At 43.7% G+C, this 26,166-nt stretch overlaps 1 protein-coding gene across 5 annotated transcripts in view; it reads left to right on the forward strand.

The window, feature by feature from the left end:
• lancl2 (LanC lantibiotic synthetase component C-like 2 (bacterial)) overlaps nucleotides 1-26,166 on the forward strand; it is a 61,073-nt gene that overhangs the window by 31,023 nt on the left and 3,884 nt on the right. For all 5 annotated transcript variants that reach the window (XM_065019444.1, XM_029661186.2, XM_065019446.1 and 2 more), the window contains 5 exons: nucleotides 1,015-1,162; nucleotides 16,466-16,612; nucleotides 22,003-22,185; nucleotides 23,604-23,780; nucleotides 24,361-24,433. In XM_065019444.1, the coding sequence (XP_064875516.1) occupies nucleotides 1,015-1,162; nucleotides 16,466-16,612; nucleotides 22,003-22,185; nucleotides 23,604-23,780; nucleotides 24,361-24,433 (728 nt within the window). The remainder of the gene's footprint in view (nucleotides 1-1,014; nucleotides 1,163-16,465; nucleotides 16,613-22,002; nucleotides 22,186-23,603; nucleotides 23,781-24,360; nucleotides 24,434-26,166) is intronic.

Consider the following 26,166-nt stretch of genomic DNA (forward strand, 5'->3'; position numbering starts at 1 on the left):
TTCTGCCCCAGGGCAAGGCAGTTAACCCACTGTTCCCTGGGTGCTGAAGATGTGGATGTTGATTTAAGGCAGCACCTATATGATTTAGAGGGGTTGGACTAAATGCGGAAGACACATTTCAGTTGAAGGCATTCAGTTGGCCACTCAATCATAAAGGCCTGATTGGTGGAGTGCTGCAGAGATGGTTGTCCTTCTGGAAGGTTCTCCCATCTCCACAGATTAACTCTGGAGCTCTGTCAGATTGACCATCGGGTACTTGGTCACTTTCCTGTCCAAGGCCCTTCCCCCCGATTGCTCAGTTTGGCTGGGCGGGCAGCTCTAGGAAGAGTCTTGGTGGTTCCAAACTTCTTCCATTTAAGAATGATGTAGGCCACTGTATTATTGGGGACCTTCAATGCTGCAGAAAATGTTTGGTGCCCTTCCCCAGATATGTGCCCCGACACAATCCTGTGCTGGAGCTCTCCGGACAATTCTTTCGACCTCATGGCTTGGTTTTTGCTCTGACCTGCACTGTCAACTGTGGGACCTTATATAGACAGATGTGTGCCTTTCCAAATCATGTTCAATCAATTTAAATTGACCACATGTGGACTCCAAGTTGTAGAAACATCTCAAGGATGATCAATGGAAACAGGATGCATTTGAGCTCAATTTTGAGTCTCATAGCAAAGGGTCTGAAAACTTATGTGAATAAGGTATTTCTGTTTTTAATTTTTAATACATTTGCAAAAATGTCTAAACTTGTTTTCGCTTTGTCATCATAGGGTACTGTGTGTAGATTGCATTCGGAATACTTTCCGAATTCACTGTACATAGGATCCAATTTAATATAATTAGGGACTGTGACTCAATCCACCTCTCTGTTTTGGCCGTCTTTCAAATGTGTTTGATTTTCTTTTGTACATTTATTACGGAAATAGTTCTGTTTGTACATGTTTTTCCTGCGTATTTTGTGTGTGATTGCCTGTGTGTGCCTGTCTAACTCTGTGTTAACATGTGTCTACCCTCCCCCAGGTTGCTCCAGCTGCAGCGTGGAGTGGTGTCTGCGGACTCTGAGATGCCCGATGAGCTGCTGTACGGACGGGCCGGCTACCTGTACGCCCTGCTCTATGTCAACAAGGAGATAGGACCCGACACTGTGGATGAGACCACCATCGCCAGGGTTAGAGCAACAAGCACGCTCGTCCGCATGTACAGTACACACAGTGCACGGGACCACCATGTCAATTATAGCGCAACAACACACGTCATCTCTAACACGGCATAAACATTCTGGTTAGCAACCGGGGAAAAAAACGACCAAGTCAAATCATAATTTACTAATTTGCAAAGCACAGAGGGGACAGTATCTAATATATGCTCTGGCTGCTGTCCAGTACTCGTGTGGTGTATGTGTATATTCACGTGTGTGTGTGTGTGTGTGTGTGCGAGCACTGTGTAGCGTAGGAGTGGGTATTCTCCAACCCCATTCCGTTCCCCTGTCTTTCTGGTAGACAGATGGTTATTGGAGCAGCGATGGAACACCTTCCCTGTAGAGCTGTATTTCACAGGTGTAACGGAGAAAAATGTCCCCAGTCACAAAAATATGCACAGTCAAAGCATAGTTTAACTATCCTCTTCCCCCTGGAGGAAAAGCTTACAGTGGATACAGCTGGGACTTTTCCACTACGCCTATACTACTGTACTTGGAAACATTGGCCTCATTTGAATCCCATTGGCCTAAATTTACCGTTTGCCTTTCAAGGATCAAATCTTTTATCTGAACCTTAATTGCTAATCCTTAGAAGTTCCGTTCCTCTAGGGCTCCAATGCCTCTGTCTTCCACTACATTAACAGCTCATTAGGAAAGATCTGTATGCTGCTCGCTCTCTCTCTCTCTCTCTCTCTCTCCCTCTACCACTACCGCCCTCTCTGTCTGTCATCTATATTTTCCCACTCTTTCTCTTTTCTCCTTCTCTCTCTTCTCTCTCCCTCAGTCTTTTTCCTTTTTCATCTCTATCGATCTCTCGCTCACTCTCTCGCTCACTCTCACTGTGCAGGTTCAAGATGATCCTATTCTTAGCCCCGGTAGAGAGCCCCAGTGCAGGCTAGAGGGTAGGCATCCCTTCATGCTCCATCAGGATGGGGAGTGAAGGTTCTTGCGAGGGCCAGGCCCGTAGGGTTTAGGGTAGGCCGGGATGCATGGATCACCTGAGCTTGTGCCCACTGCCCGCGTCACCCTCCCATCAATTCACCAGTTACTGTCTGACTGTGCCCCCGTCATTCCCCTATATCAATTCACTGGTTAGTGTGTGACCTCTAGGGATGACCTTATTTGGTCGATAGGTAGTTGGTCGACCAAGATTTCTTTAGTCGAGCAGTGTATATATTGTACAAAACACCTGTCTGATTCGTGCCTGTCTGAGTGCACTAGTCATTGCGGAGGCTGTGGAGATGGCACAGTCCGTCACTAAGACGTGTGCTACTGAAATTGTATATGGTTAAATTATGTAAGGGCTATGGTGCAAAAATGTGTTATATTATTTCATAACAAATGCACTTTCTCCCCCGTTGGATAGGGGTTAAAGTGCGCTGTTGAATTGGCGTCTTTTCCTAGACCATGTTGCTATGTGGATAATAGCAAAGTTAACCAGCATGTTGGTGTTGAGAACAATGCGGCGGAGGCCGCGGCGGCATTAGGAGACGAGAAAACAGCCCTTGCCTTATTGTCTAAGAAAAGTGAAGAGAGAGGAAATCTCAACTTAGATCTATAATCAATAGCCTAACTGTTAAATGTGCCTGGCTTTGTAAATCATCGATATACAGAACCAGTCAAAAGTTTAGACACACCAACTCATTCAAGGGTTTTTCTTTATTTTTTACTATTTTCTGCATTGTGGAATAATAGTGAAGACATCAAAACTATGAAATAACACATTTTGAATCATGTAGTAACCAAAAAGGTGTTTAACAAATCAAAATATATTTTTTATTTGGAATTCTTCAAAGTTGCCACCCTTTGCCTTGATGACAGCTTTGCACACTCTTGGCATTCTCTCAACCAGCTTCATGAGGTAGTCACCTGGAATGCATTTCAATTAACAGGTGTGCCTTGTTAAAAGTTAATTTGTAGAATTTCTTTCCATAATGCGTTTGAGCCAATCAGTTGTGTGGTGACAAGGTAGGGGTGGTATACAGAAGATGGACTTATTTGTTAAAAGATCAAGTCCATGATATGGCAAGAACAGCTCAAATAAGCAAAGAGAAACAACAGTTCATCATTACTTTAAGACATGAAGGTCAGTCAATCTGGAAAATTTCAAGAACTTTTAAAGTTTCTATAAGTGCAGTCGCAAAAACCATCAAGCGCTATGATGAAACTGGCTCTCATGAGGACCGCCACAGGAAAGGAAAACGTAGAGTTACTTCTGTTGCAGAGGATAATTTCATTAGTTACCAGCCCCAGAAATCGGCAAATAACTGCACCTCAGATTGCACCTCACAGAGTTCAAGTAACAGACACTTCTCAACATCAACTGTTCAGAGGAGAATGCGTGAATCAGGCCTTCATGGTCGAAGTGCTGCAAAGAACCACTACTAAAGGACACCAATAAGAAGAGACTTGATTGGAAACACGAGCAGTGAGCATTAGACCGGTGGAAATCTGTCCTTTGGTCTGATGAGTCCAAATGTGAGATTTTTGGTTCCAACTGCCATGTCTTTGTGAAACGCAGAGTAGGTGAACGGATGATCTTCGCACGTGTGGTTCCCACCTTTAAACATGGAGGAGAAGGTGTGGGGGTGCTTTGCTGTTGACACTGTCAGTGATTTTATTTAGAATTCAAGGAAAATTTAACCAGCATGGCTACCACAGCGTTCTGCAGCGACACGCCATCCCATCTGGTTTGCACTTAGTGGGACTATCTGTTTTTGAACAGGACAGGCTGTGTAAGGGCTATTTGACCAAGAAGGAGAGTGATGGAGTAATGCATCAGATGACCTGGCCTCCACAATCACCCGACCTCAACCCAATTGAGATGGTTTGGGATGAGTTGGACCGCAGAGTGAAGGAAAAACAGCCAAAAAGTGCTCAGCATATGTGGGAACTCCTTCAAAACTGTTGGAAAAGCATTCCAGGTGAGTACCTCATGAAGCTGGTTGAGAGAATGCAAAGCTGTCATCAAGGCAAAGGGTGGCTACTTTTAAGACTCTTTTAACATTTTATTTTGATTTGTTTAAACACTTTTTGGGGTTACTACATGATTCCATATGTGTTATTTCATAGTTTTCAACAACAAAAAATCACTATTCTACAATGTATCAAATAGTAAAAATAAAGAAAAACCCTTGAATGAGTAGGCGTCCAAACTTTTGACTGATACTATATCTACAGAAATAAGACAGATCCTGCTTCTGTTGCCTGTTGGAGTGTTTGTTTTAATAGCCTACCTACTGTGTGCACCAAGCCTCGCAACCAAAACATGAGAAACAATTTCACATTTGTCTGTTTTTAATCTTTGCTATGCTGTAATAAAGGTAATAAACACTTTTTTGTTGTTGTTGTTAGAACAGCCTCAGGTATGTTTTTATTACTTATATAGTGTTTACACTTTCAAATTGTCCCAAAAATTATATTTCTCATTATTGTTATACTTATTATGATCATCACTCTAATAATAAGTTATGTCATTATCATTAGTAGGCTTAGTAGGCTCGAATCTTACCGTATCTTACTTTGACCTATATTTCAATACTTATATAGGCTACTGTATCAATCAGTCAATCATTTGTTAATGTCATCACACAGCATACAAGTCATTCATGATTGGAAATGCAATCAAGCATATTCGTTTTTAAAATAACTTGACAGCATTTGTTTTAACAGCACCTGTTTGGTACACATAATATGCATGCAGTGCTGGCTCCTTTCCCCCTTTTTCTTGATCTCCAGTATTTTCCACAACTAGTCCAATTTATTCCACACATCTGATATTCCCTTTACCTCCTGTGCAAACAGTAAACATTCCCCCATTTCGAGTTTCTATGTCACTTCCTCTGCATCCATTTTGCTGTCTCGTGTTTGTAGTTTGTTATAACCAATTTATTGATGTGATTACTATGCTATAGGTCAGGCACTATTGGTTACATGCATGCAATGCATACATTTGTCACATAAAGAGAGCAAAGGGAATAAGGAATGTTTTCCCTAAACAAATGAGGAATTTTGGTAACATAACTTTTCAGTCAGAAATGCGGGTAATTCTGTTACAGCTTCAGCAACACGGACAGCGCAATAAACACTGTTGATGTTCTGTGGTTGTAGCTGCAGCAGGAGACAGCCCCAGTGTCCACGTACTGTATATCAATTCACCAGTTAGTGCACTGTAACCCACAGAGAGATTTCAGAACCTCCACCCTTGTGCATGAGCTGAAGCAGGTATCTATATGTTTTTTTGTTCTACCATTACTTATCGCACAGTTTTGCACGTGTTATGTGGATTTCTTGCACTTGCATGCACAGTCACACTCATCCCATCCCTGTGCTTTGTCATACTGTTGGTTTCCTTGCATCCTCCAAACGAAGATGGATTTCCTCCAGCCCTATAAATACAGTATAGTAGTTGAATCCCCACTGCAGAACACAACTGGGAGAGTGAATTTATTCACTACCGCACCTGTCATCTCCAGCATACCAACTAAGCAATGCTACAGTACACCGTTGACAAATGGCCTGCACATTTCTGGGGCCCCGATCGGACAGGTATATTATTAGGACAAATATAGGAATAAAGTTGTCAGGAATTTAGTTTTAATATTTGTATTTTATGTTTTTGGGCAGGCACAGCCCTGCAATTCGTCACAGCATCATGGGGTTAGATGAGGTGCCTGTCAAGGAGAATGTGTGTTTTATATTCAGACACACACCCTTCATGGGTTACAAAACTGTGACTTTGATAGCTGCTCTTTTGGCTGGTTAATACTACTTGTTTCTATTTTTGAAAGTTTTTATATTCAGTTTATGGTGCTTTGTGTAAAATGAATGATCTGCTGGTTCTGTTTCAGTTATGAGATGGGTTTTCTTCTGCAGTATGAAAGGGCAAATATACAATCTGCTGACTGGCTGTTCTCGACGTGTCTCCAGTTCCCTCTTGTTGTTTTCTCACGCTCCTTTTTTTGTGTTTGAACATTCCTTCATTTCATTCTGCAGTTGACAGCTTTGTGACGAGGGAGTCTGAGCTTACAGGGAAAAAGAGCAGCGTTTTGTTTTTCAAATGTTTTATTTTGCACTTTGCACATCGCCATACACCTACTCTTGTGACATCCATTTTGGAAAAACAACAGAATGAGGGGAAAAGGTGGAAAGGTTCCTTTGCTTCCAAGGCGCCACCCCGTCTTAGAAAGAAGACACACACTTGATAATGTTCATGAGTCACACACATGTCCATGCACGCACGCACACCTACCACCCCCTCTCTATCTCTATTCCAAAATGTTCTGGTCTGTTTTTTTGCCTTCACTTTTTGCCTCTAGCCAAACGAGAGCTTACTTAACTAATCCCATTTTGCCATAGCTGTACAGCAACACGAAATTAAGACCCAGACAGACACAGCTCCTATCTCTCAGACCACATAGACTAGAGCAGTGTGTCAATCTAGTCACAACAATTTTTCCCTGTGACATCTTCCCAAACAGCTGTGGGCGTTTGTTTGATGTGCTAGGCTGTGATTTAATTAGTTCTATAAACAAATTAATTCACAGTAAATTACATAGCCTTCCCTGTGGGTGAAACAATTTGATGGCTTATGAATGAGGCCCCGTGAATTAATGTGTTGTGTGTGTTTTAGTGGCGAGGGATTTGGAGAGTTACAATGGTGTGAATGAGAGGAGTTGTGATTGGATGGAGATTGGTTGAGGGACTTTAAGGTTGGTTTTGAATGGAGGTTAGTTGAGACAAAAAAATTTAAAACCTTTATTTATACAGGTTTTTCTCGTTGAGATAACGTCTCTTTTTTAAGAGAGACCTGGTCCAATAGCAGCAGGGGGAACAAAGTTTCAGACAAAACAACTTACATACACTAACACAACACTAATCAAAACTATAGACACACATACAACAATTACATTATAAAAAAACACAAATGTCACGACAAAAATAAAGCTATCCTGAAGACAATTACACTCTTCTATGATATTTACATCAATCAAGTGTTTAAACTCCACCAACGTGAGTTTACCTACCCTACATTACTCATCTCATATGTATATACTGTACTCTATACCATCTACTGCATCTTGCCATCTTTATGTAATACATGTATCACTAGCCACTTTAAACAATGCCACTTTTATATGTTTACATACCCTACATTACTCATCTCATACAGTGGGGCAAAAAAAGTATTTCATCAGCCACCAATTGTGCAAGTTCTCCTACTTATAATTTGCAAATAAATTCATTAAAAATCCTACAATGTGATTTTCTGGATTTGTTTTCTCATTTTGTCTGTCATAGTTGAAGTGTACCTATGATGTAAATTACAGGCCTCTCGTCTTTTTAAGTGGGAGAACTTGCACAATTGCTGGCTGACTAAATACTTTTTTGCCCCACTGTATATACTGTACTCTATACCATCTACTACATCTTGCCTATGCCGTTCTGTACCATCACTCATTCATATATTTTTATGTAGATATTCTTCATCCCTTTACACTTGTGTGTGTATAAGGTAGTTGTTGTGAAATTGTTAGGTTAGATTACTTGTTGGTTATTACGGCATTGTCGGAACTAGAAGCACAAGCATTTCGCTACACTCGCATTAACATCTGCTAACCATGTTCAGGAGAGAATTCCAGGACCACGGAGCTGAGTAACTAAAACTATTTCTACCGTGACCTGTTCTAATTCTTGGTACTGTTTAAAGCAAATGTGAATGGGACCGTAGTGGATATTTATTTACTGACCTGATTAAAAAATTTTAAAAAATAAAAAAGAGTAAGTGGCATTTTACCCAGTATGGCCTTATAAATCAGTGTTTACTGGTGTTTAAGCCTACGCAAGGTCAATGACAACCAGCCAACGGCTCTGTAGAGATCACAATGATGTGTTAGACATTTTTGATTGGTAATGAACCTGAGGGCTGCATGATATACTAAATCAAGTGCTCTCAGGGTAGTGGCTGAGGCCTGCGTATATACAGTTGAAGTCGGAAGTTTACATACACTTAGGTTGGAGTCATTAAAACTCGTTTTTCAAACACTCCACAAATTTGTTAACAAACTATAGTTTGGCAAGTCGGTTAGGACATCTACTTTGTGCATGACACAAGTACATTTTCCAACAGATTATTTAACATATAATTCACTGTGTCACAGATAATGAACTTTATCACAATTCCAGTGGGTCAGAAGTTTGCATAAACTAATGTTGACTGTGCCTTTCAACAGCTTGGAAAATTACAGAAAATTATGTCATGGCTTTAGAAGCTTCTGAAAGGCTAATTGACAACATTTGAGTCAATTGTAGGTGTACCTGTGGATGTATTTCAAGGCCTACCTTCAAACTCAGTGCCTCTTTGCTTGACATCATGGGAAAATCAAAAGAAATCAGCTAAGACCTCAGAAAAAACATTGTAGACCTCCACAAGTCTGGTTCATCCTTGGGAGCAATTTCCAAACGCCTGAAGGTACCACGTTCATCAGTACGAACAATAGTACGCAAGTATAAACCCCATGGGACCACGCAGCCGTCATACCACTCAGGAAGGAGACTCTTTCTGTCTCCTAGAGATGAACGTACTTTGGTGCAAAAAGTGCAAATCAATCCCAGAACAACGGACATTGTGAAGATGCTTGTGGACACAGGTACATTAGTATCTATTTCCACAGTAAAACGAGTCCTATATCGACATTACCTGAAAGGCCACTCAGCAAGTAAGAGGCCCTGCTCCAAAACCACTATAAAAAAGCCATACTACGGTTTGCAACTGCACATGGGGACGAAGAGTGTACTTTTTGGAGAAATGTCCTCTGGTCTGATGAAACAAAAATAGAACTGTTTGGTCATAATGACCATCGTTATGTTTGGAGGAAAAATGGGGAGGCTTGCAAGCCGAAGAACACCATCCTAACCGTGAAGCATGGGGGTAGCAGCATCATGTTGTGGAGGTGCTTTGCTGCAGGAGGGACTGGTGCACTTCACAAAATAGATGGCGACATGAGAAAGGAAAATTATGCAAATATATTGAAGCAACATCTCAAGACATCAGTCAGGAATTTAAAGTTTGGTCGCAAATGGGTCTTCCAATTGGACAATGACCCCAAGCATATTTCCAAAGTTGTGGCAAAATGGCTTAAGGACAAAGTCAAGATATTGGGAGTGGCCATCACAAAGCCATGACCTCAATCCTATAGAACATTTGTGGGCAGAACTGAAAAAGCGTGTGCAAGCAAGGAGGCCTACAAACCTGGCTCAGTTACACCAGCTCTGTCAGGAGGAATGGGCCAAAATTCACCAAACTTATTGTGGGAAGATTGTGGAAGACTACCCAAACGTTTGACCCAAGTGAAACAATTTAAAGGCAATACTACCAAATACTAATTGAGTGTATGTAAACTTCTGACCCACTGGGAATGTGATGAAGGAAATAAAAGCTGAAATAAATCATTCTCTCTACTATTATTCTGACATTTCACATTCTTTAAACAAAGTGGTGATCCTAACTGACCTAAAACGGGACATTTTTACTCGGATTAAATGTCAGAAATTGTGAAAAACTGAATTTAAATGTATTTGGCTAAGGTGTATGCAAACTTACGACTTCCAAGTGTGTGTTTGTGTGTGTGTGTGTGTATATATAGGGGCGGCAGGGTAGCGGCAGGGTAGCCTAGTGGTTAGAGCGTTGGACTAGTAAATTTAAAAAAATATATATATACACTGCTTTAAAAAAAAAGGGAACACTAAAATAACACATCCTAGATCTGAATTAATGAAATATTCAGGCCTCCACGTGGCTGTATGACCTCCCTACAACGCCTGGGCATGCTCCTGATGAGGTGGCGGATGGTCTCCTGAGGGATCTCCTCCCAGACCTGGACTAAAGCATCCGCCAACTCCTGGACAGTCTGTGGTGCAATGTGGCGTTGGTGGATGGAGCGAGACATGATGTCCCAGATGTGCTCAATTGGATTCAGGTCTGGGGAATGGGCGGGCCAGTCCATAGCATCAATACCTTCCTCTTGCAGGAACTGCTGACGCACTCCAGCCACATGAGGTCTAGCATTGTCTTGCAGTAGGAGGAACCCAGGGCCAACCACACCAGCATATGGTCTCACAAGGGGTCTGAGGATCTCATCTCGGTACCTAATGGCAGTCAGGCTACCTCTGGCGAGCACATGGAGGGCTGTGCGGACCCCAAAGAAACACACCATGACTGACCCACCGCCAAACCGGTCATGCTGGAGGATGTTGCAAGTAGCAGAACGTTCTCCACGGCGTCTCCAGACTCACGTCTGTCACGTGCTCAGTGTGAACCTGCTTTCATCTGTGAAGATCACAGGGCGCCAGTGGCGAATTTGCCAATCTTGGTGTTCTCTGGCAAATGCCAAACGTCCTGCACGATGTTTGGCTGTAAGCACAACCCCCACCTGTGGACGTCGGACCCTCATACCACCCTCATGGAGTCTGTTTCTGACCATTTGAGCAGACACATGCACATTTGTGGCCTGCTGGAGGTCATTTTGCAGGGCTCTGGCAGTGCTCCTCCTTGCACAAAGGCGGAGGTAGCGGTCCTGCTGCTGGGTTTTTGCCCTCCTACGGCCTCCTCCACGTCTCCTGATGTACTGGCCTGTCTCCTGGTAGCGCCTCCATGCTCTGGACACTACGCTGACAGACACAGCAAACCTTCTTGCCACATCTCGCATTGATGTGCCATCCTGGATGAGCTGCACTACCTGAGCCACTTGTGTGGGTTGTAGACTCCGTCTCATGCTACCACTAGAGTGAAAGCACCGCCAGCATTCAAAAGTGACCAAAACATCAGCCAGGAAGCATAGGAACTGAGAAGTGGTCTGTGGTCCCCAACTGCAGAACCACTCCTTTATTGGGGGTGTCTTGCTAAATGCCTATAATTTCCACCTGTTGTCTATTCCATTTGCACAACAGCATGTGAAATTTATTGTCAATCAGTGTTGCTTCCTAAGTGGACAGTTTGATTTCACAGAAGTGTGATTGACTTGGAGTTACATTTTGTTGTTTAAGTATTCCCTTTATTTTTTGGAGCAGTGTATATACCAGTAATGTACATCGTACCAGCTCCTTCCTGGCCTCCAGAGAAAAGCTGGTATTGAATCGAGGTTGTTTGAGACTGTAAGGTTTTTATTTATGAAGGATCCACATTAGCTGCTCCCAAGGCAGCATCTACTATTCCTGGGGTCCAGCAACATTAAGACAGTTACATACAGTTTAAAATAAGACATTTACATTTCATAACACTTATCACAACACATTAAGATTGGTAATTAATGGAGTTTGGTTGGGAGACTATGGATCGTAATGAATGGAGGTTGCTTGGGAGACTATGGTTGACAGTAATGCCTTGATTGTGGATCTAGGAACCTGTGATTGCACAGTACTTGTCTCTCTGGTCATTCTTGCGACAGACCTGAACAGACCTATTCCTAAGGTTCTACGTTGATGGAACAATCTAATGGTGCTGGAGCTATATTATAGTCATCGCTATTTGCTGGTCAGTGTAGTACCCTATTAGAAGTTCTGTCATTATTAAGTTTGGTTAGTGATGACCATTGAGCTCTCGGTCCCTCCTCTCCAGTGTAGCCCTGCCTGCCTCTCTCCTGCCTCACTGACACAGCCCTTCCCAGGGGACCTAGGGGGAGATCAGAGAGCTGAGTGTGGTTGCCACAGAGCAGAAATGGCCCTGAGTCTGCAGTTTCCCCCTTTGCAGCCCCCAGTTCACCGTCTCCAGGGATACGACTGTGCGGGAGGAAGGGAGGGTGTCGGGAGAGAGAGAGAGAGAGAGTACTGCAGCAGCCCTTCCCTTTATGACAAGGTGGATGTACGACGAGCACACACACACACACACACACACACACACACGCTCACTCCTAGGCCCTATAATATCGGTATTTTTTTTGTTGTTGCCTGATTCTGTTTTTCCCCAATGCCCTTTTCTTCGTTTTGTTTTTCTAGGTTTCTGTTTTCTTCAGGTTTTCACTCTCAAAATATTTTTTATTGGAAAACAAATGCTTTTCCACAACAATGGTTAAACCACAAAAGGAGACCACTTTTGAGGTCTGTGTGTAGTTACCCTTAAATTCAACTGGGCACGAGCCAGAGAACGTTGTTTGGTTAGCAGTGTTAGTTGATTTCCTACTTATTTCAATACATTGTTTTTATATTGTTGAATTCCGTTTTAATGTCTGGATTCCATGACGCCATCTGGGTTTTCCGCAACACAGATTGTATAAGGCCCTGCACTCCCATAGATCCATACTGCCACCACAGTGCTCCAGCAACACATCCCTCCCTCCCTCTATAGAAACAGATCTATACTGCAGCTTATCCATAGCTCAGCAGCTCCCTGGCCAACAGCTCCAGTTCACTTAAAGGAAATCCATATCACACCCGTTTTCTCCTTTCAAAAGAAGACAGAATCTCATTTGAATAAGGGGGGGGGGGTGTAGAGGCTGTGTGTGTAGAGGAGGTGTGTGTGTGTCCAGTCACTTGTGGGCAGAGACTTTAACGCGGGGAGACTTAAAACCGTCCTACCTCACTTCCACCAACACGTCTCCTGTGCCACTAGCGGAGCAGAAACTCTACACCACTTTTATTCTACCCAGAGAAAAGCACACAAGGCCCTCCCTCATCCTCCCTTCGGCAAATCTGACCAGGAACCCATTCTTCTGCTTCCTGCTTACAAACAAGATCTCAAACAGGAAGCACCAGTGATGCGCTCAATGCGGAAGTGGTCGGATGAAGCAGACGCGAGGCTACAAGACTGTTTTGCTAGTACACACTGGGATATGCTCTGGGATTAATTCAATAGCATTGAGGAGTTTCCCCCGAGTCATCATCTTCATCAATAAATGCACAGACAATGTTGTCACCACAGTGACTATAAGAACGTATCCATCCAAAAACAGGGAATATCCACGCTGGACCAAAGGCTAGAGTTACTGTTTACAAGGATCGGGACACGGACATGGACGCATACAAGAAAGCTCGCTATGACCTCCGAGACATCAAACATGCAAAAAGACAAAATAGGAGGTGGAATCCTATTACATCGGCGGCGTATGCTTGTCGTATATGGCAGGGCTCCAGGACGATAACTGATTACAAAGGGAAACCCAGGAATGAGTTGTCCAACGACGCAGAACTCTCAAACGAGTTAAATGCATTTTATGCTCGCTTCGAGAAATATAAGACAGTTAAAAAGTCCCTATTTTTCCAAATGACTGTGATCTCGCTCTCTGGGCCCATGTGAGCAAAACATTTGAACAGGTTTACAATCACAAGGCCGCATGGAATACCAGGCCACTTTCTCAAAGCATGCGCAGACCAGCTGGCAAGTGTCTTCACAGACATTTTAAATCTATCCTTGACCCAGTCTGTAATTCCAACAGGTTTCAAGTTGACCACTATTGTCCCCATTCCCAAGACATTCATGGTAACCTGCCTAAATGACTATCCCCCTGTAGCACTCACATCTATAATTATGAAGTGCTTTGAAAGGCTGGTCATGGCACACACCAACACCATCCTACACCCACTCCAATTCGCATACTGCCCCAACAGATCCACAGATGACGCAATCTCAATTGAACTTCACACTGCCCTTTCTCACCTGGACAATAACTGAGAATGCTGTTCATAGACTACAGCTCAGAGTTTAACACCATACTCCCCTCCAAGCTCTTCACCAAGCTACGGACCCTAGGACTCAACCCCTCCCTCTGCAACTGGATCCTGGACTTCCTGAGGGCCAGCCCCAGGTGGTGAGGGTAGGCAACATCACCTCTGCCACGCTGACCCTCAACACGGGGGCTCCTCAGGGGTGTGTACTTAGTCCTCTCCTGTACTCCCTGTTCACTCACGACTGTTGGGCCCAAAAAATGGCCAGACTCCAGCCACTCAAGCCGTAGACTGCTCAGTCTGATACCATCCGGCAAACGGTACCAGAGCGTCGGCTCTTGGACCAACAGGCGCCGAGACAGCTTCTACCCCCAAGCCATAAAACTGCTAAATAGCCAGACTGCTAAATAGTCAATTAATGGTACCCAAATTACCTACACTGACTCTGTCTTGTACTGACCCTATGCACACTCACTAGACTATATATATACAAACAATTTACTCAAACACACTACATTGACACTCCCACACACACACACGCAGAATGACACAACACACATACATACACATTACACACACACACTTTTACACTAATTTCCTGCTCTGTTCTTTATTTTATGTGTCCTGATGCCTGGTCACTTTACCCTGCCTTCAGTATCTACCTCAAATACCTCGTACCTCTGCACATTGATCTGGTACTGGTGCTCCCTGTATATATATATATATATATATATATATATATCTCTTCTTGTGTATTTTATATCTCTTATATTTTTTATTTTTTGAAACTCTGCATTGTTGAGAAGGGCTTGTAAAAGCAAGCATTTTACGGTAAAGTCTACCAGTTGTATTTGGACGATTGTGACAAGTACAATTGTGTGTGTGTGTGTGTGTGTGTGGGGAAAGCATTTTAACTCGCTTGTGTAAATGCCAGGCTACCTTTTATTCGACCTTTTTACAGAACCCCTCCAAAATGATACGGTGGATGAAACCCCCCTGTCAGTTAAGTGTCTAATACGCCAAGCCACCTGGCAAAGAGACGTAAATACTGCAGTTGCATGTTCATTAAACCTATAATGATATGAGTCAGTTATTATGCAAAGCCATGTCTTTTATCTGCTTTACAATCATTAGTCATCATCGTGAAATCCCCACCCTGATCAGTAAGAAGTACAAATCACATTATATTGGTTACATACACGTGTTTAACAGATGTTACTGCGGGTGTAGCGAAATACTTGTGTTTCTAGCTCCAACAGTAAGGTAATATCTAACAAGAAATATCGAACAATTTCACAACAATACACACAAATCTAATGGAATTAAGAATATATAAATATTTGGACGAGCAACGTCGGAGCGGCATAGACTAAGATACAGTAGAATAGAATACAGTATAGACATATGAGATGAGTAATGCAAAATATGTAAATATTATTCAAGTGACTAGTGTTCCATTATTAAAGGAGCCAGGGATTTCAAGTCTATGTATACAGGGCAGCAGCCTCTAAGGTGCTAGTGATGGCTATTTAACAGTCTGATGGCCTTGAGATAAAGAGGTTTTTCAGTCTCTCTGTCCCAGCTTTGATGTACCTGTACTGACCTCGCCTTCTGGATGATAGCGGGGTGAACAGACAGTGACTCGGGTGGCTGATGTCCTTGATGATATTTTTGGCCTTCCTGTGACGTCGGGTGCTGTAGGTATTCTGGAGGGCAGGTAGTTTGATGCGTTGTGCAGACTGCACCACCCTCTGGAGAGCCGTGTGGGTGCGGGCGGTGCAGTTGCCGTACCAGGCGGTGATACAGCCCGACAGGATGCTCTCAATTGTGCATCTGTAAAAGTTTGTGGGTTTTAGGGGCCAAGCCAAATTTCTTCAGCCTCGTGAGGTTGAAGAGGCGCTGTTGCTCCTTCTTCACCACACTGTCTGTGTGAGTGGACCATTTCAGTTTGTCAGTGACGTGTTCGCCGAGGAACTTGAAGCTTTCCACCTTCTCCACTGCGAGTCCATCGATGTGGATAGGGGGGTGCTGGCATTAGGTGTCTGGCTGTGGGGGGAAAGGGCTTCATCCCAGGATGTGTGTGTGTGTGTCAGCCCAGAATGTGAGGGAGGGAGTTATTTTAAAGTGCTCTACTCTACAGAGTTTAGACTCCCTGTGTGTGAGAGAGAGAGAGAAACACCAGGACATGTCTGTCTGCTGCCTGCCTGCGTCCCCCCTGTTCTGTTCAATCTGCTTCTCAACGGGTACTAGTGCATACCAATGCGCATGCTCACGTGTGTTCACACTCTCTTTATTTCTCAACCTCAAGTCTGCATACTAACGGCAGGGTAGAGGGAGCAGAGATCTGTCAAATCACATTTTCATTCTGTCTCTCCGTCTCTCTCTTGGAGATATCAATCAATTCAGGGGTTTAATTGCACTCCCATGGAGAGACTGGCGTGTTCAATTCAACAGACAGGAATGCAAATGAGAATTGACCCGTTGAACTTTGCTGTTTATTAGTTACGGTAGTTATTGTCTTTGGACAGGGTCTCGCATGCATATACAGTATCTCTTCCAAACCTATTGAAACAGACGAGAGGGAGGCTAACCCACTTCCTGTTGGTGTCTTTGCAGGTTGTGACGGCCATCTTGGAGTCGGGGAAGAACATGGCCAAAGAGGAGAAGAAGGCGGAGAAGTGCCCACTGCTCTACGAGTGGCACAAGAAGCAGTACGTTGGCGCTGCCCATGGCCTGGCGGGCATCTACTGTATGCTGATGCAGGTGAGTTAAACACATTATCTTTAAACATTCTTTACTATGTGATATCGATCAGTGAGTAGATTTGACTGCTGTCTGATTAATGCATATTACAAGATATTACAGTATAGCATACAAAGCATTGTAGTAAGTCTCTTTGACCATGTTTCTAATAATATATCATTTATTTACCGTTTTTTTTCTTAAGGGAGTTGCTCCTACTCCGATATCAGATCTTTTCATTCTGATGCTCCGAAATGCGGAAGACACATTTCAGTTGAATGCGTTCAGTTGTACAACTGACTAGGTATCCCCATTTCCCTGTCCGTGAGTCTGCAGGTTTTCACAGTATCTGCCGGGAATTTGGGACTCATGCTAAAATTGCTGGTTCCTAGTTGGCTTACATCCATGTTTTGCTTCAGCGAGATGCTGTTTACGATCATGATGTGTAATCTAAATTCACCCAGGAGATGGATTAGCCCTCACCTGAGTTGGTTAATCATTTATCACAGGAAATAAAATAAGATAAATTATTCAGGATCCAAACAACATCCCATAATGAGATCCTGGAGTGGCATCAACCTCCTACGCTCCCATTACCACGGTGAATTAATATGGATTAATATGCTTTTTAATGATCAGTGTTCTTTGATTTTATGGCAGGTGCGGGTGTACCTCGATACATTTTTATATTTTAGGGGAAAATAACCTATTGAAAATCATTTGTGAGTTGTTTTGTTTCCCCATGGTGCTTGTAACACTGATGTGCCTCTTTAGTTAAATTAGTCAGGGAGGAGAAGTTTTATGATGGAATTAAAAAATATATTTCTGCACAAGATTTTGTTATATGTGCACAAAACATTAGGAACAACTTTGCTTTCCATGACATAGACTGACCAGGAGCAAGCTATTATCCCTTATTGATGTCGCTTGTTAAATCCACCTCAATCATTGTAGATGAAGGAAACCGGTTAAAGAAGGCTTTTTAAGCCTTGAGACAATTGAGACATGGATTGTATATGTGTGCCATTCAGAGATGGAATGGACAAGACTAAATTATTTAAGTGTCTTTGAACGGGATATGGTAGTAGGTGCCAGGCGCACCTGTTTGAGTGTGTCAAGAACTGCAACGCTGCTGGGTTTCTCACGCTCAACAGTTTCCCATGTGTATCAAGAATGGTCCACCACCCAAAGGACATCCAGACAACTTGACACAACTGTGGGAAGCGTTGGAGTTAACATGGGCCAGCATCCCTGTGGAAAGCTTTTGACACCTTGTAGAGTCCATGCCCCGACGAATTGAGGCTGTTCTGAGGGCCAAATGGGGTGCAAGTCAATATTAGGAAAGCGTTCCTAATGTTTTGTGCACTCTGAGTATATAATGTAGGTGTTACCACTACACCACGGCTCTGCACATGCAGAGTAACTATGTAGGTTAAGGTTACCCTTTACATTAGCCTAACTTTTTATCTAGTTTCTCTGCAGCTATTTGGTAACTAGAATGTCATTACTCAGTTGTACAATGAAAGATATATACAAAATAGGCTAATTACTGTGTGTTTACAATGTAATTACCCAACCAATAAATTAAACGTCCATGTAACTCAATGGTATCTATGACAAAATGTAAGGCAAGGAGGGCTTACAAGCCACCATAGAAGATTCCATTATGACACCAGCCACCTATGGAGGCTAGCTAGTCCCAATCACAATCTTCACCCATTAGTATTGGAGGCTTCCAGAGGCTGTCAGAGGCCATGGGACCATGTGGTGGATATGTAATCTGCTTCTCTGAGAGTTTTTAAAGGCCAGAGTGGAGGAAAGTAGCTTATCTTTGATCCCCAGTGGAGAGTAGTCAGCGTTCTCTCTCTGCTAGGGCATGTGCTTCTCTTTTAGAAATGCTTCGATGATCCTCCTGTAGTGCTGGCACTATCAGCATGCCTCTCCTCCTCTCTTGGGATTGGCTGGCCATGCATCATCTGTCTCTGGGGAGGAGGGCGGTGATTGGGAGTAATGATGCCGCCCACAACCAGTTCCCAGGTTGCACTTAGATCTATAATATATGGCATTTAGCAGACCCTTTTATCCAAAGCCACCTACAGTCATGTGCATCCATTTTAAAGATGGATGGCAATCCAAGTTGCAAGCGTCATGCTCTACCAACTGAGCCATACAGGACGGCTCTACTGGTAATCATTAACTAGCAACGGACCTGCCATGTTGCTTTCAACTATCAGTAGAAGGGAAGGAAGCGAGGAGAGGAAGCCACGTTAGACTATTGAAATGCTCCCGATGACTGGAGCCACAGGGCTCTGCACTCCCACCTCTTCCCCCTTTCAAACTCTATTGGTCTATGACACACACACACACACACACACCGTTGGCGTTTACAGCTTTGCAAATATTTGAGACCCACACGACCCTCATTAAAACATGAACAGAGGAAGGACTGCCACCAGCCAAACTAGGAAACGCATGTAAACAACCGCAGGCCTGGGAATTGTGTGTGTGTGTGTACAATTTGTACTAGCACTGACTTTGCTGATAGCTACTTAATGAGGAAGATATTGGCTTACTATGACTGCGGTTGTCTCTCTTTGCTACCTTAAGATCAATGCATCTAACTGTGAGTCACTCGATAAGAGTGTCTGCTAAATTACAAAGATGTGTGTGTGTAGGCGTACACTAGTACGCCTGTTTGTGTGTTCGTTCGTGTGAGTATTTCTCCCCCGAGCATTTACAAGGGGCTTAGACACGTCTTATTTGGAACTTATGAAAGTTTGTTTCCATCTATCTATCGATCACTCTTTGAAATGTGAAAGCACAGCCGTGGGAAGTAGGGGTGTTGAGGGTGCTGCAGCACCCCCTGATACCCCCCCCCCCACTCCCTGATACCCCCCCTCATATATTAACGAGGGACCAGAGCATCTCTGCCACTCCTGATACCCCCTCATATATTAACGAGGGACCAGAGCATCTCTGCCACTACCTGATACCCCCCTCATATATTAACTCTCTGCCTCTCCCTGATACCCCCTCATATATTAACGAGGGACCAGAGCATCTCTGCCACTACCTGATACCCCCTCATATATTAACGAGGACCAGAGCATCTCTGCCACTACCTGATACCCCCTCCTCATATATTAACGAGGGACCAGAGTATCTCTGCCACTACCTGATACCCCCCTCCTCATATATTAACGAGGGACCAGAGCATCTCTGCCACTCCCTGATACCCCCTCCTCATATATTAACGAGGGACCAGAGCATCTCTGCCACTCCCTCTCCTCATATCCCAGAGCATCTCTGCCACTCCCCCCCCTCCTCATATATTAACGAGGGACCAGAGCATCTCTGCCACTCCCTGATACCCCCTCCTCATATATTAACGAGGGACCAGAGCATCTCTGCCACTACCTGATACTCCCCCTCCCTCCTCATATATTAACGAGGGACCAGAGCATCTCTGCCACTACCTGATACTCCCCCCCTCGCCCTCATATATTAACGAGGGACCAGAGCATCTCTGCCACTACCTGATACTCCCCCCCTCGCCTCATATATTAAGGGACCAGAGCATCTCTGCCACTACCTGGGATGAAATGTTGTCCCCTGTTGCACAACTGAAAGCTCATATAGATTTAGCCTTGTAACAACTCCAATCTGGCATTGGCGTACCCGTCCCCACGAGAACACTGCCCAGCAAATGTCCCCGATAGCGGTCTGGACCGAACCCAACAGGAAATGTATTTAGTAATCCCCAAGCTGTTGGACTACCTCCATTTAGGCCTGTGTTTCTCGCTCTAAAAGGTTACATTTCAACATGTTTTTTCCAACTCACTCTCAGGGCACACAGTTATCAATGGATACAACTTGATTCCTTTTTGTGTTCGATGATAACCACTACCATTTGCGCTCTGTGTGTGTGTGTGTGTGTGTGTGTGTGTGTGTGTGTGTGTGTGTGTGTGTGTGTGCCCAGCTGCTTTGAGTAAATAGATTGTGTATATGCATTATCTTCCCTGTGTGTTAGAGCAATGCAGTGTGTGTGTGTGTGTGTGTGTGTGTGCGTGCATGTGTGTGAGCATGTGTGTATAAGTGCGGTGCGTCATTGTGACGCACGTGGACATGCTCTGCTACACCTATACTCAGACATAACACACACACACCCATCTTCCACTCATCCATCCTTCCTTTATTTCTCTCCTCTTCCCTCCAATTAGTAACAGTAGCAGTAACAGTTCTTTCTCTCCTCTTCCCTCCGATTAGTAACAGTAACAGTAGCAGTAACAGTTCTTTCTCTCCTCTTCCCTCCGATTAGTAACAGTAGCTCTCTCTCCTCCCTCGCTCCTGCTTCATCCTTTTTCCTCCTCTCCTTTCTGTCTAATGTCTAACAGACGCTCTCTCCTTTCTGTCTGATCTCCCTCGCTTTAACATTCTCTAACGGTGGTCTTCTCTCCTCCATCCTTCCTTCTCTGGCTGTCATTTTCTTTAGCAGCAGTTATCTCCCTCTTCCTCTCTTTCCGGCTGTAATATTCTTTAATTGCAGTCCTCGCTCCTTCTTCCTCGCCTTCCTTCCTCCTCCTCCTCCTCCTCTCTGACAGTATTCATATCCAACAGCTCCCTCCCTCCCTGTCTCTGGCTGTATTATTATCTAACAGCAGTCTTCTCTCCCGCAGGCCATGTTTCTCAGCATGGTCTTTCTTTTCTTTTCTTTCTCTCGAGCCAAATCAAAAGATTGTCCTTGTCATAAATTCTCTCTGACACTTGCCTCTAATTCATCTCTCTCCGTGCAGTAAAACATCAAGTGCATATTCAACACGGCTGAGTGCTATTTGGGATAATGACTGTTGAGTCAGGGATTTCTATTTGAGTTGACTGGATTCTTCTAAGTTTAGTTAGTCTCTTAATGAAACCCAGTATAAATGGCCCGCATTTAAAATGGCTGATGGTCTCTCATAAATGTAACATCTGACAAACCAGCTGCATGTAAAGCTGAAGTGCAATGCTTGGGATGTTTCAGACCAGGTGATATGTTGTGTATTAACTGTTCATCGCGATAAGGATGATTGTGATATGCATATCAACAGATTTCAGCATACTGTGTTATCAGATGTCGGTATTCCACAGTAGTTACACCACCCGTCTTCATGTCACTTGAACTTGTGCCTCCATATTGTTACCATGATATTTCTACAAAGGATGTGGATATGGATTTTATTTACTTGGTACCTAATATCTCTCTCCCCTCTCCTCTCTCTCTCTCTCGGTCTCTCCCTCTCTCTCTCTCTCTCTTTTGTTATCTCTCTCGTTCTCTCTCTCTTTCATTCCCTCTTTTTTTTTTCTCTCTCCCCCTATCTCTTTCTCTTGGTCTTTTTTCTTTCTGTGTCTCTCCCTTGCTCGACCTCTCTCAGCCCAGTGCTAAGGTGAACCAGGAAGTCCTATCTGAGTTGGTGCGGCCCAGTGTGGACTACGTCCGCCACAAAAAGTTCCGCTCTGGGAACTACCCGTCGTCGCTAAGCAACGAGACGGACCGGCTGGTGCACTGGTGCCACGGGGCGCCAGGAGTGGTGCACATGCTCATCATGGCACACAAGGTGAGGGACACACACCGTAGTAATGTCTCTTCAAGTAGATCTGAAAGGATTTTGGATTGAAACACTCGACACCACTCTCTCTCTCCTCTCTAGCACAGCTCTCTAAACCTCATGAATACACTCTCACGATATTAGGGCTCGTTTGTTTTCCTAATATCAATATCACGTTAACTAACCCCATGAGTTCCATTATAGCACTCAGCTACTCTCCCATACAGAGGACTGAGAGATAGCAGTGAACCAGGCCCTCTCCTCTAATGCCTCCAACTCTGCCACTCTCAAATAATTGCATGGAATCACCCAGGAAAGATAATTAAATCTATAGCTGGAGGTAACGAACTTAACAGCTCTCGCTGCATCTCAATGCTACGTGGCTCGTCGCCTAGGAGAAATACACAACTCACAGTGACGCCTAGTGGATATCAGGTGCACTGTAGGACCAAGGCCCCTTTTCTTAAAGCGTCTCACAGTAGGATGCATGATATTATACGGACAGTGGAGGCCTGGTCCCAGATCAGCACTAGGATCACTACGGGCCCCGGTGTCACATTTTGATTACCGACTGAATTTAAACAAGCACTACATCCCAGCTTTGACATGCTAGTCCGCTGGTTTAATACCACAGTCAATTTCAAGAGGTCTAATTGAGTAATGGGCTGTTTTTCTGCTGTGCTCAGCATATGGCCTCTTACAAGCTGACTCTCACTGCAGGTCTGAAAACGCACACCTTCTCCCTTTGAAATGACTAATAGAAGGAGCAAAAGAAGGAATGGAGATTATGTGGTGAGCATTTTGAGCATACGTTGTGTGAGGAGAGGAGATTTCCCCGGATAAACGCTTCATCTCTTGACAAACAACATGTATTTCATCAGTCATAGTGTGGCATGAATACACACACTCACTTTCAGGGGGGAGCACACACACACTCACTCACTCACTCAGTGCAGGGTCATTTCATGTCTCTTTGGTCCATTAACTTCATGAAGGAATACAATGTGAGTATCACCTGTATTCAGGTTCCTACCTTCTAGGGAGTTTTTCCTAGCCGATGTGCATCTGCATTGCTTTCTCTTTAGGGTTTTAGGCTTGGTATCTGTAAAGCACTGATACAAATGATGAGCTAAAATGGGCTTGATGAAATACAGTTCATTGATTTGATACTGTATCTCTGGCTATTTCAGTCTCCCTATGTAATGTAAGGGCAATTGATTAGGTGTACATGAAGAACATTACAAATTTCTAAATAGCAGGGCAAGATGAAAGTACTCTAATACCACGTTTCTTACATCGATCCCCACACATGTGTGTGTGTGTGTGTGTGTGTGTGTGTGGGGGGAAGTTGGGGTTTGGATTTCAGATGGGTTTTGGGATTGGCCATGAGTCTAATGTCATGTCTCCCCTTTCCTCCCTCCCTCCAGGTGTTTAAGGATGAGAAGTACCTGAAGGATGCTGTGGAGTGTGGGGAGGTGATCTGGCAGAGAGGCCTGCTGAGGAAAGGTTACGGTATTTGTCACGGCACGGCGGGCAACGCCTACTCCTTCCTCACCCTTTACCAGCTCACCCAGGAGAAGAAGTACCTCTACCGCGCCTGCAAGGTAACACTGGGGGGGGTGTGTGTGTGTGTGTGAGAGGAGGGGCTGTGGAGCTCCTGGTTGCTCCAGCAGTGTTGTCCTCCTTCAGATCTTCTTCCTCTTTTTGAATGAGATGGGAAGGAAGGATTCGCTCACACATGCAGTACAGTGTAGGCAGCCTGCCCTAAACAAGCCTGCTAAAGACACGACTACACTCTGTGACACAAAAGTCTTTATCGTGACATGTATTGTACCATTGGCCAATATTGAAGGCCATTCTTACTGACAAATAATCAGTATATGATGAATCATTCAGTCGGATTTCATTCATTGCTTTCTTGGTTTTATGTCTGCGTTGTCGCTTGCTTGCATCGATATGTATTCTCTCGTGTGAAATCCAGTTGTCAGTGAATGACCTTGTCATTAAATTTGGATCAATTCATTTGTGCATTCATTTATCCGATCCTCAGGATTTTAGAATTACTGCATGCATGGTTCACATATTTATTTATTTATCCAATTATGGTAACATACAGTATAGTCTATTGTCTTTCATGTTCAACCCTATGTTCTGATAATCACATTGGTCCTCATTTTTTCCCAGTTTGCTGAGTGGTGTCTGGACTACGGAACCCACGGCTGCAGAATCCCAGACAGACCGTACTCTCTGTTTGAAGGTGAAACTTTTATTTAAACCCCTTAAGCAGACAAAAACATCCCCAGAATACGTGACATTTTCCGCCTTCTTTTCTTCCCATTCAATCAATGTAATAACCACTCTGTAATTTACGAGAAAATGCAGACTGAATTTGCTTTACATATGTACAGTACCAGTCAAAAGTTTGGACACCTACTCATTCAAGGGTTTTTCTTTATTTTTACTATGTCCGCTATTATTCTACAATGTAGAAGACATCAAAACTATGGAATCATGTAGTAACCAAAAAAGTCTTAAACAAATCAGTTAACAAGTGCTCAGCATATGTGGGAACTCCTTCAAGACTGTTGGACCGGCTGAAGCATGACGTGGGGTGGGTGCCTGCCGAGCCCACCAAGACAAGAAGACCTCTCGAGCTAGCTACGGCGTGGAAGCCCGACGAGCTAGCAGAGGCACCCCTGGGTCCATCGGCGACGGCACCCGGACCCGACATCACCAACCAAAACAAAAAAAAACTCCCTGATGCTTCTTTTAGTGGTGTCAGCATTCTGTAAGGACCGACGCTGGAGACGAGAAGCAGGTAGAGGGAGTGAACATTTTAATGAAACAACGGACATGAAACAGAACAGGAACAGCCTTTGGACAGGGGAACAATACCGACGTCAATGCTGACACAGGGAATAAATGGAGGAGCACATAGATATAGAGGGGGTAATCAACAAGATAATGGACTCCAGGTGAGTCCAATATAGCTCAGCTGCGTGTAATGGTGGTGACAGGTGTGCGTAATGAAGGGCAGCCTTGCACAAGAGGGAGAGTGGGAGCAGGCATGACAATCTGAGTGTTGGAATGTGCCCCTCTCTCAGTAGATTTAAAAAAGAAAAGTTAATCATGCCATCTGGTTTGCTTAATATAAGGAATTTGATGTATTACATATACTTGAACTTTTTACTTTAATTCAAGTATGACAATTGTGTACTTTTTCCACCACTAGACTCATCCCTCATTCAGTGTAGTAAAAGAGGGAGATAGGAGAGGAGACTCTGTACCTGTCTGTTAATGAGATTTGAGGAGCCCTGCTCTCTCATTGCTAATACAACTGAGAGATAGACCAACTACTGGACATTTTACACACAATTAACACATTCCGTTAGCAATTCTAATGTTCCGTGGCATGTTAAATGATTTGATAATATATTTAGGAAAAGAAGTGCACTCTTAAACGACTTCTGCACTATCATGTTTAATGAGCTAGTGAGGCTTTTGCTCTTACCTCTCTGAACCTTCCTGAGACTTAAAGCTCTCTGCCTCACTGTGACTGGGTGATAATTGACTTAAGACTTTAATCATCATTTTTTTTCTATAATTATAATCTGATAAATATTGTGTGGGGTGTGAAGTCAACTTTGATAACTTTAGCAGCTGGTCAGGAAAGGCTGATCTTACATCATAAAACCTGTCAATGGGCACAGTCCAAATAATCTGAGTGGCAATTACAGTGCCTTCGGTAAGAGTTCAGACGTCAGACCCCTTGACTTTTTCCACATTTCGTTAGATTACAGCCTTATTCTAAAATGGATTAAATAAATAGAAATCTTCAGCAATCTACACACAAATACACCATAATGACAAAGCGAAAACAGGTTTTCATACAAAAATACTTTATTTACATAAGTATTCAGACCCTTTGCTATGAGACTCAAGCTCAAGTGCATCCTGTTTCCATTGATCATCCTTAAAACGATTCTCAAT

This window comes from Oncorhynchus nerka, linkage group LG6, assembly GCF_034236695.1.
Source record: "Oncorhynchus nerka isolate Pitt River linkage group LG6, Oner_Uvic_2.0, whole genome shotgun sequence".
Lineage (NCBI taxonomy): Eukaryota > Metazoa > Chordata > Actinopteri > Salmoniformes > Salmonidae > Oncorhynchus > Oncorhynchus nerka.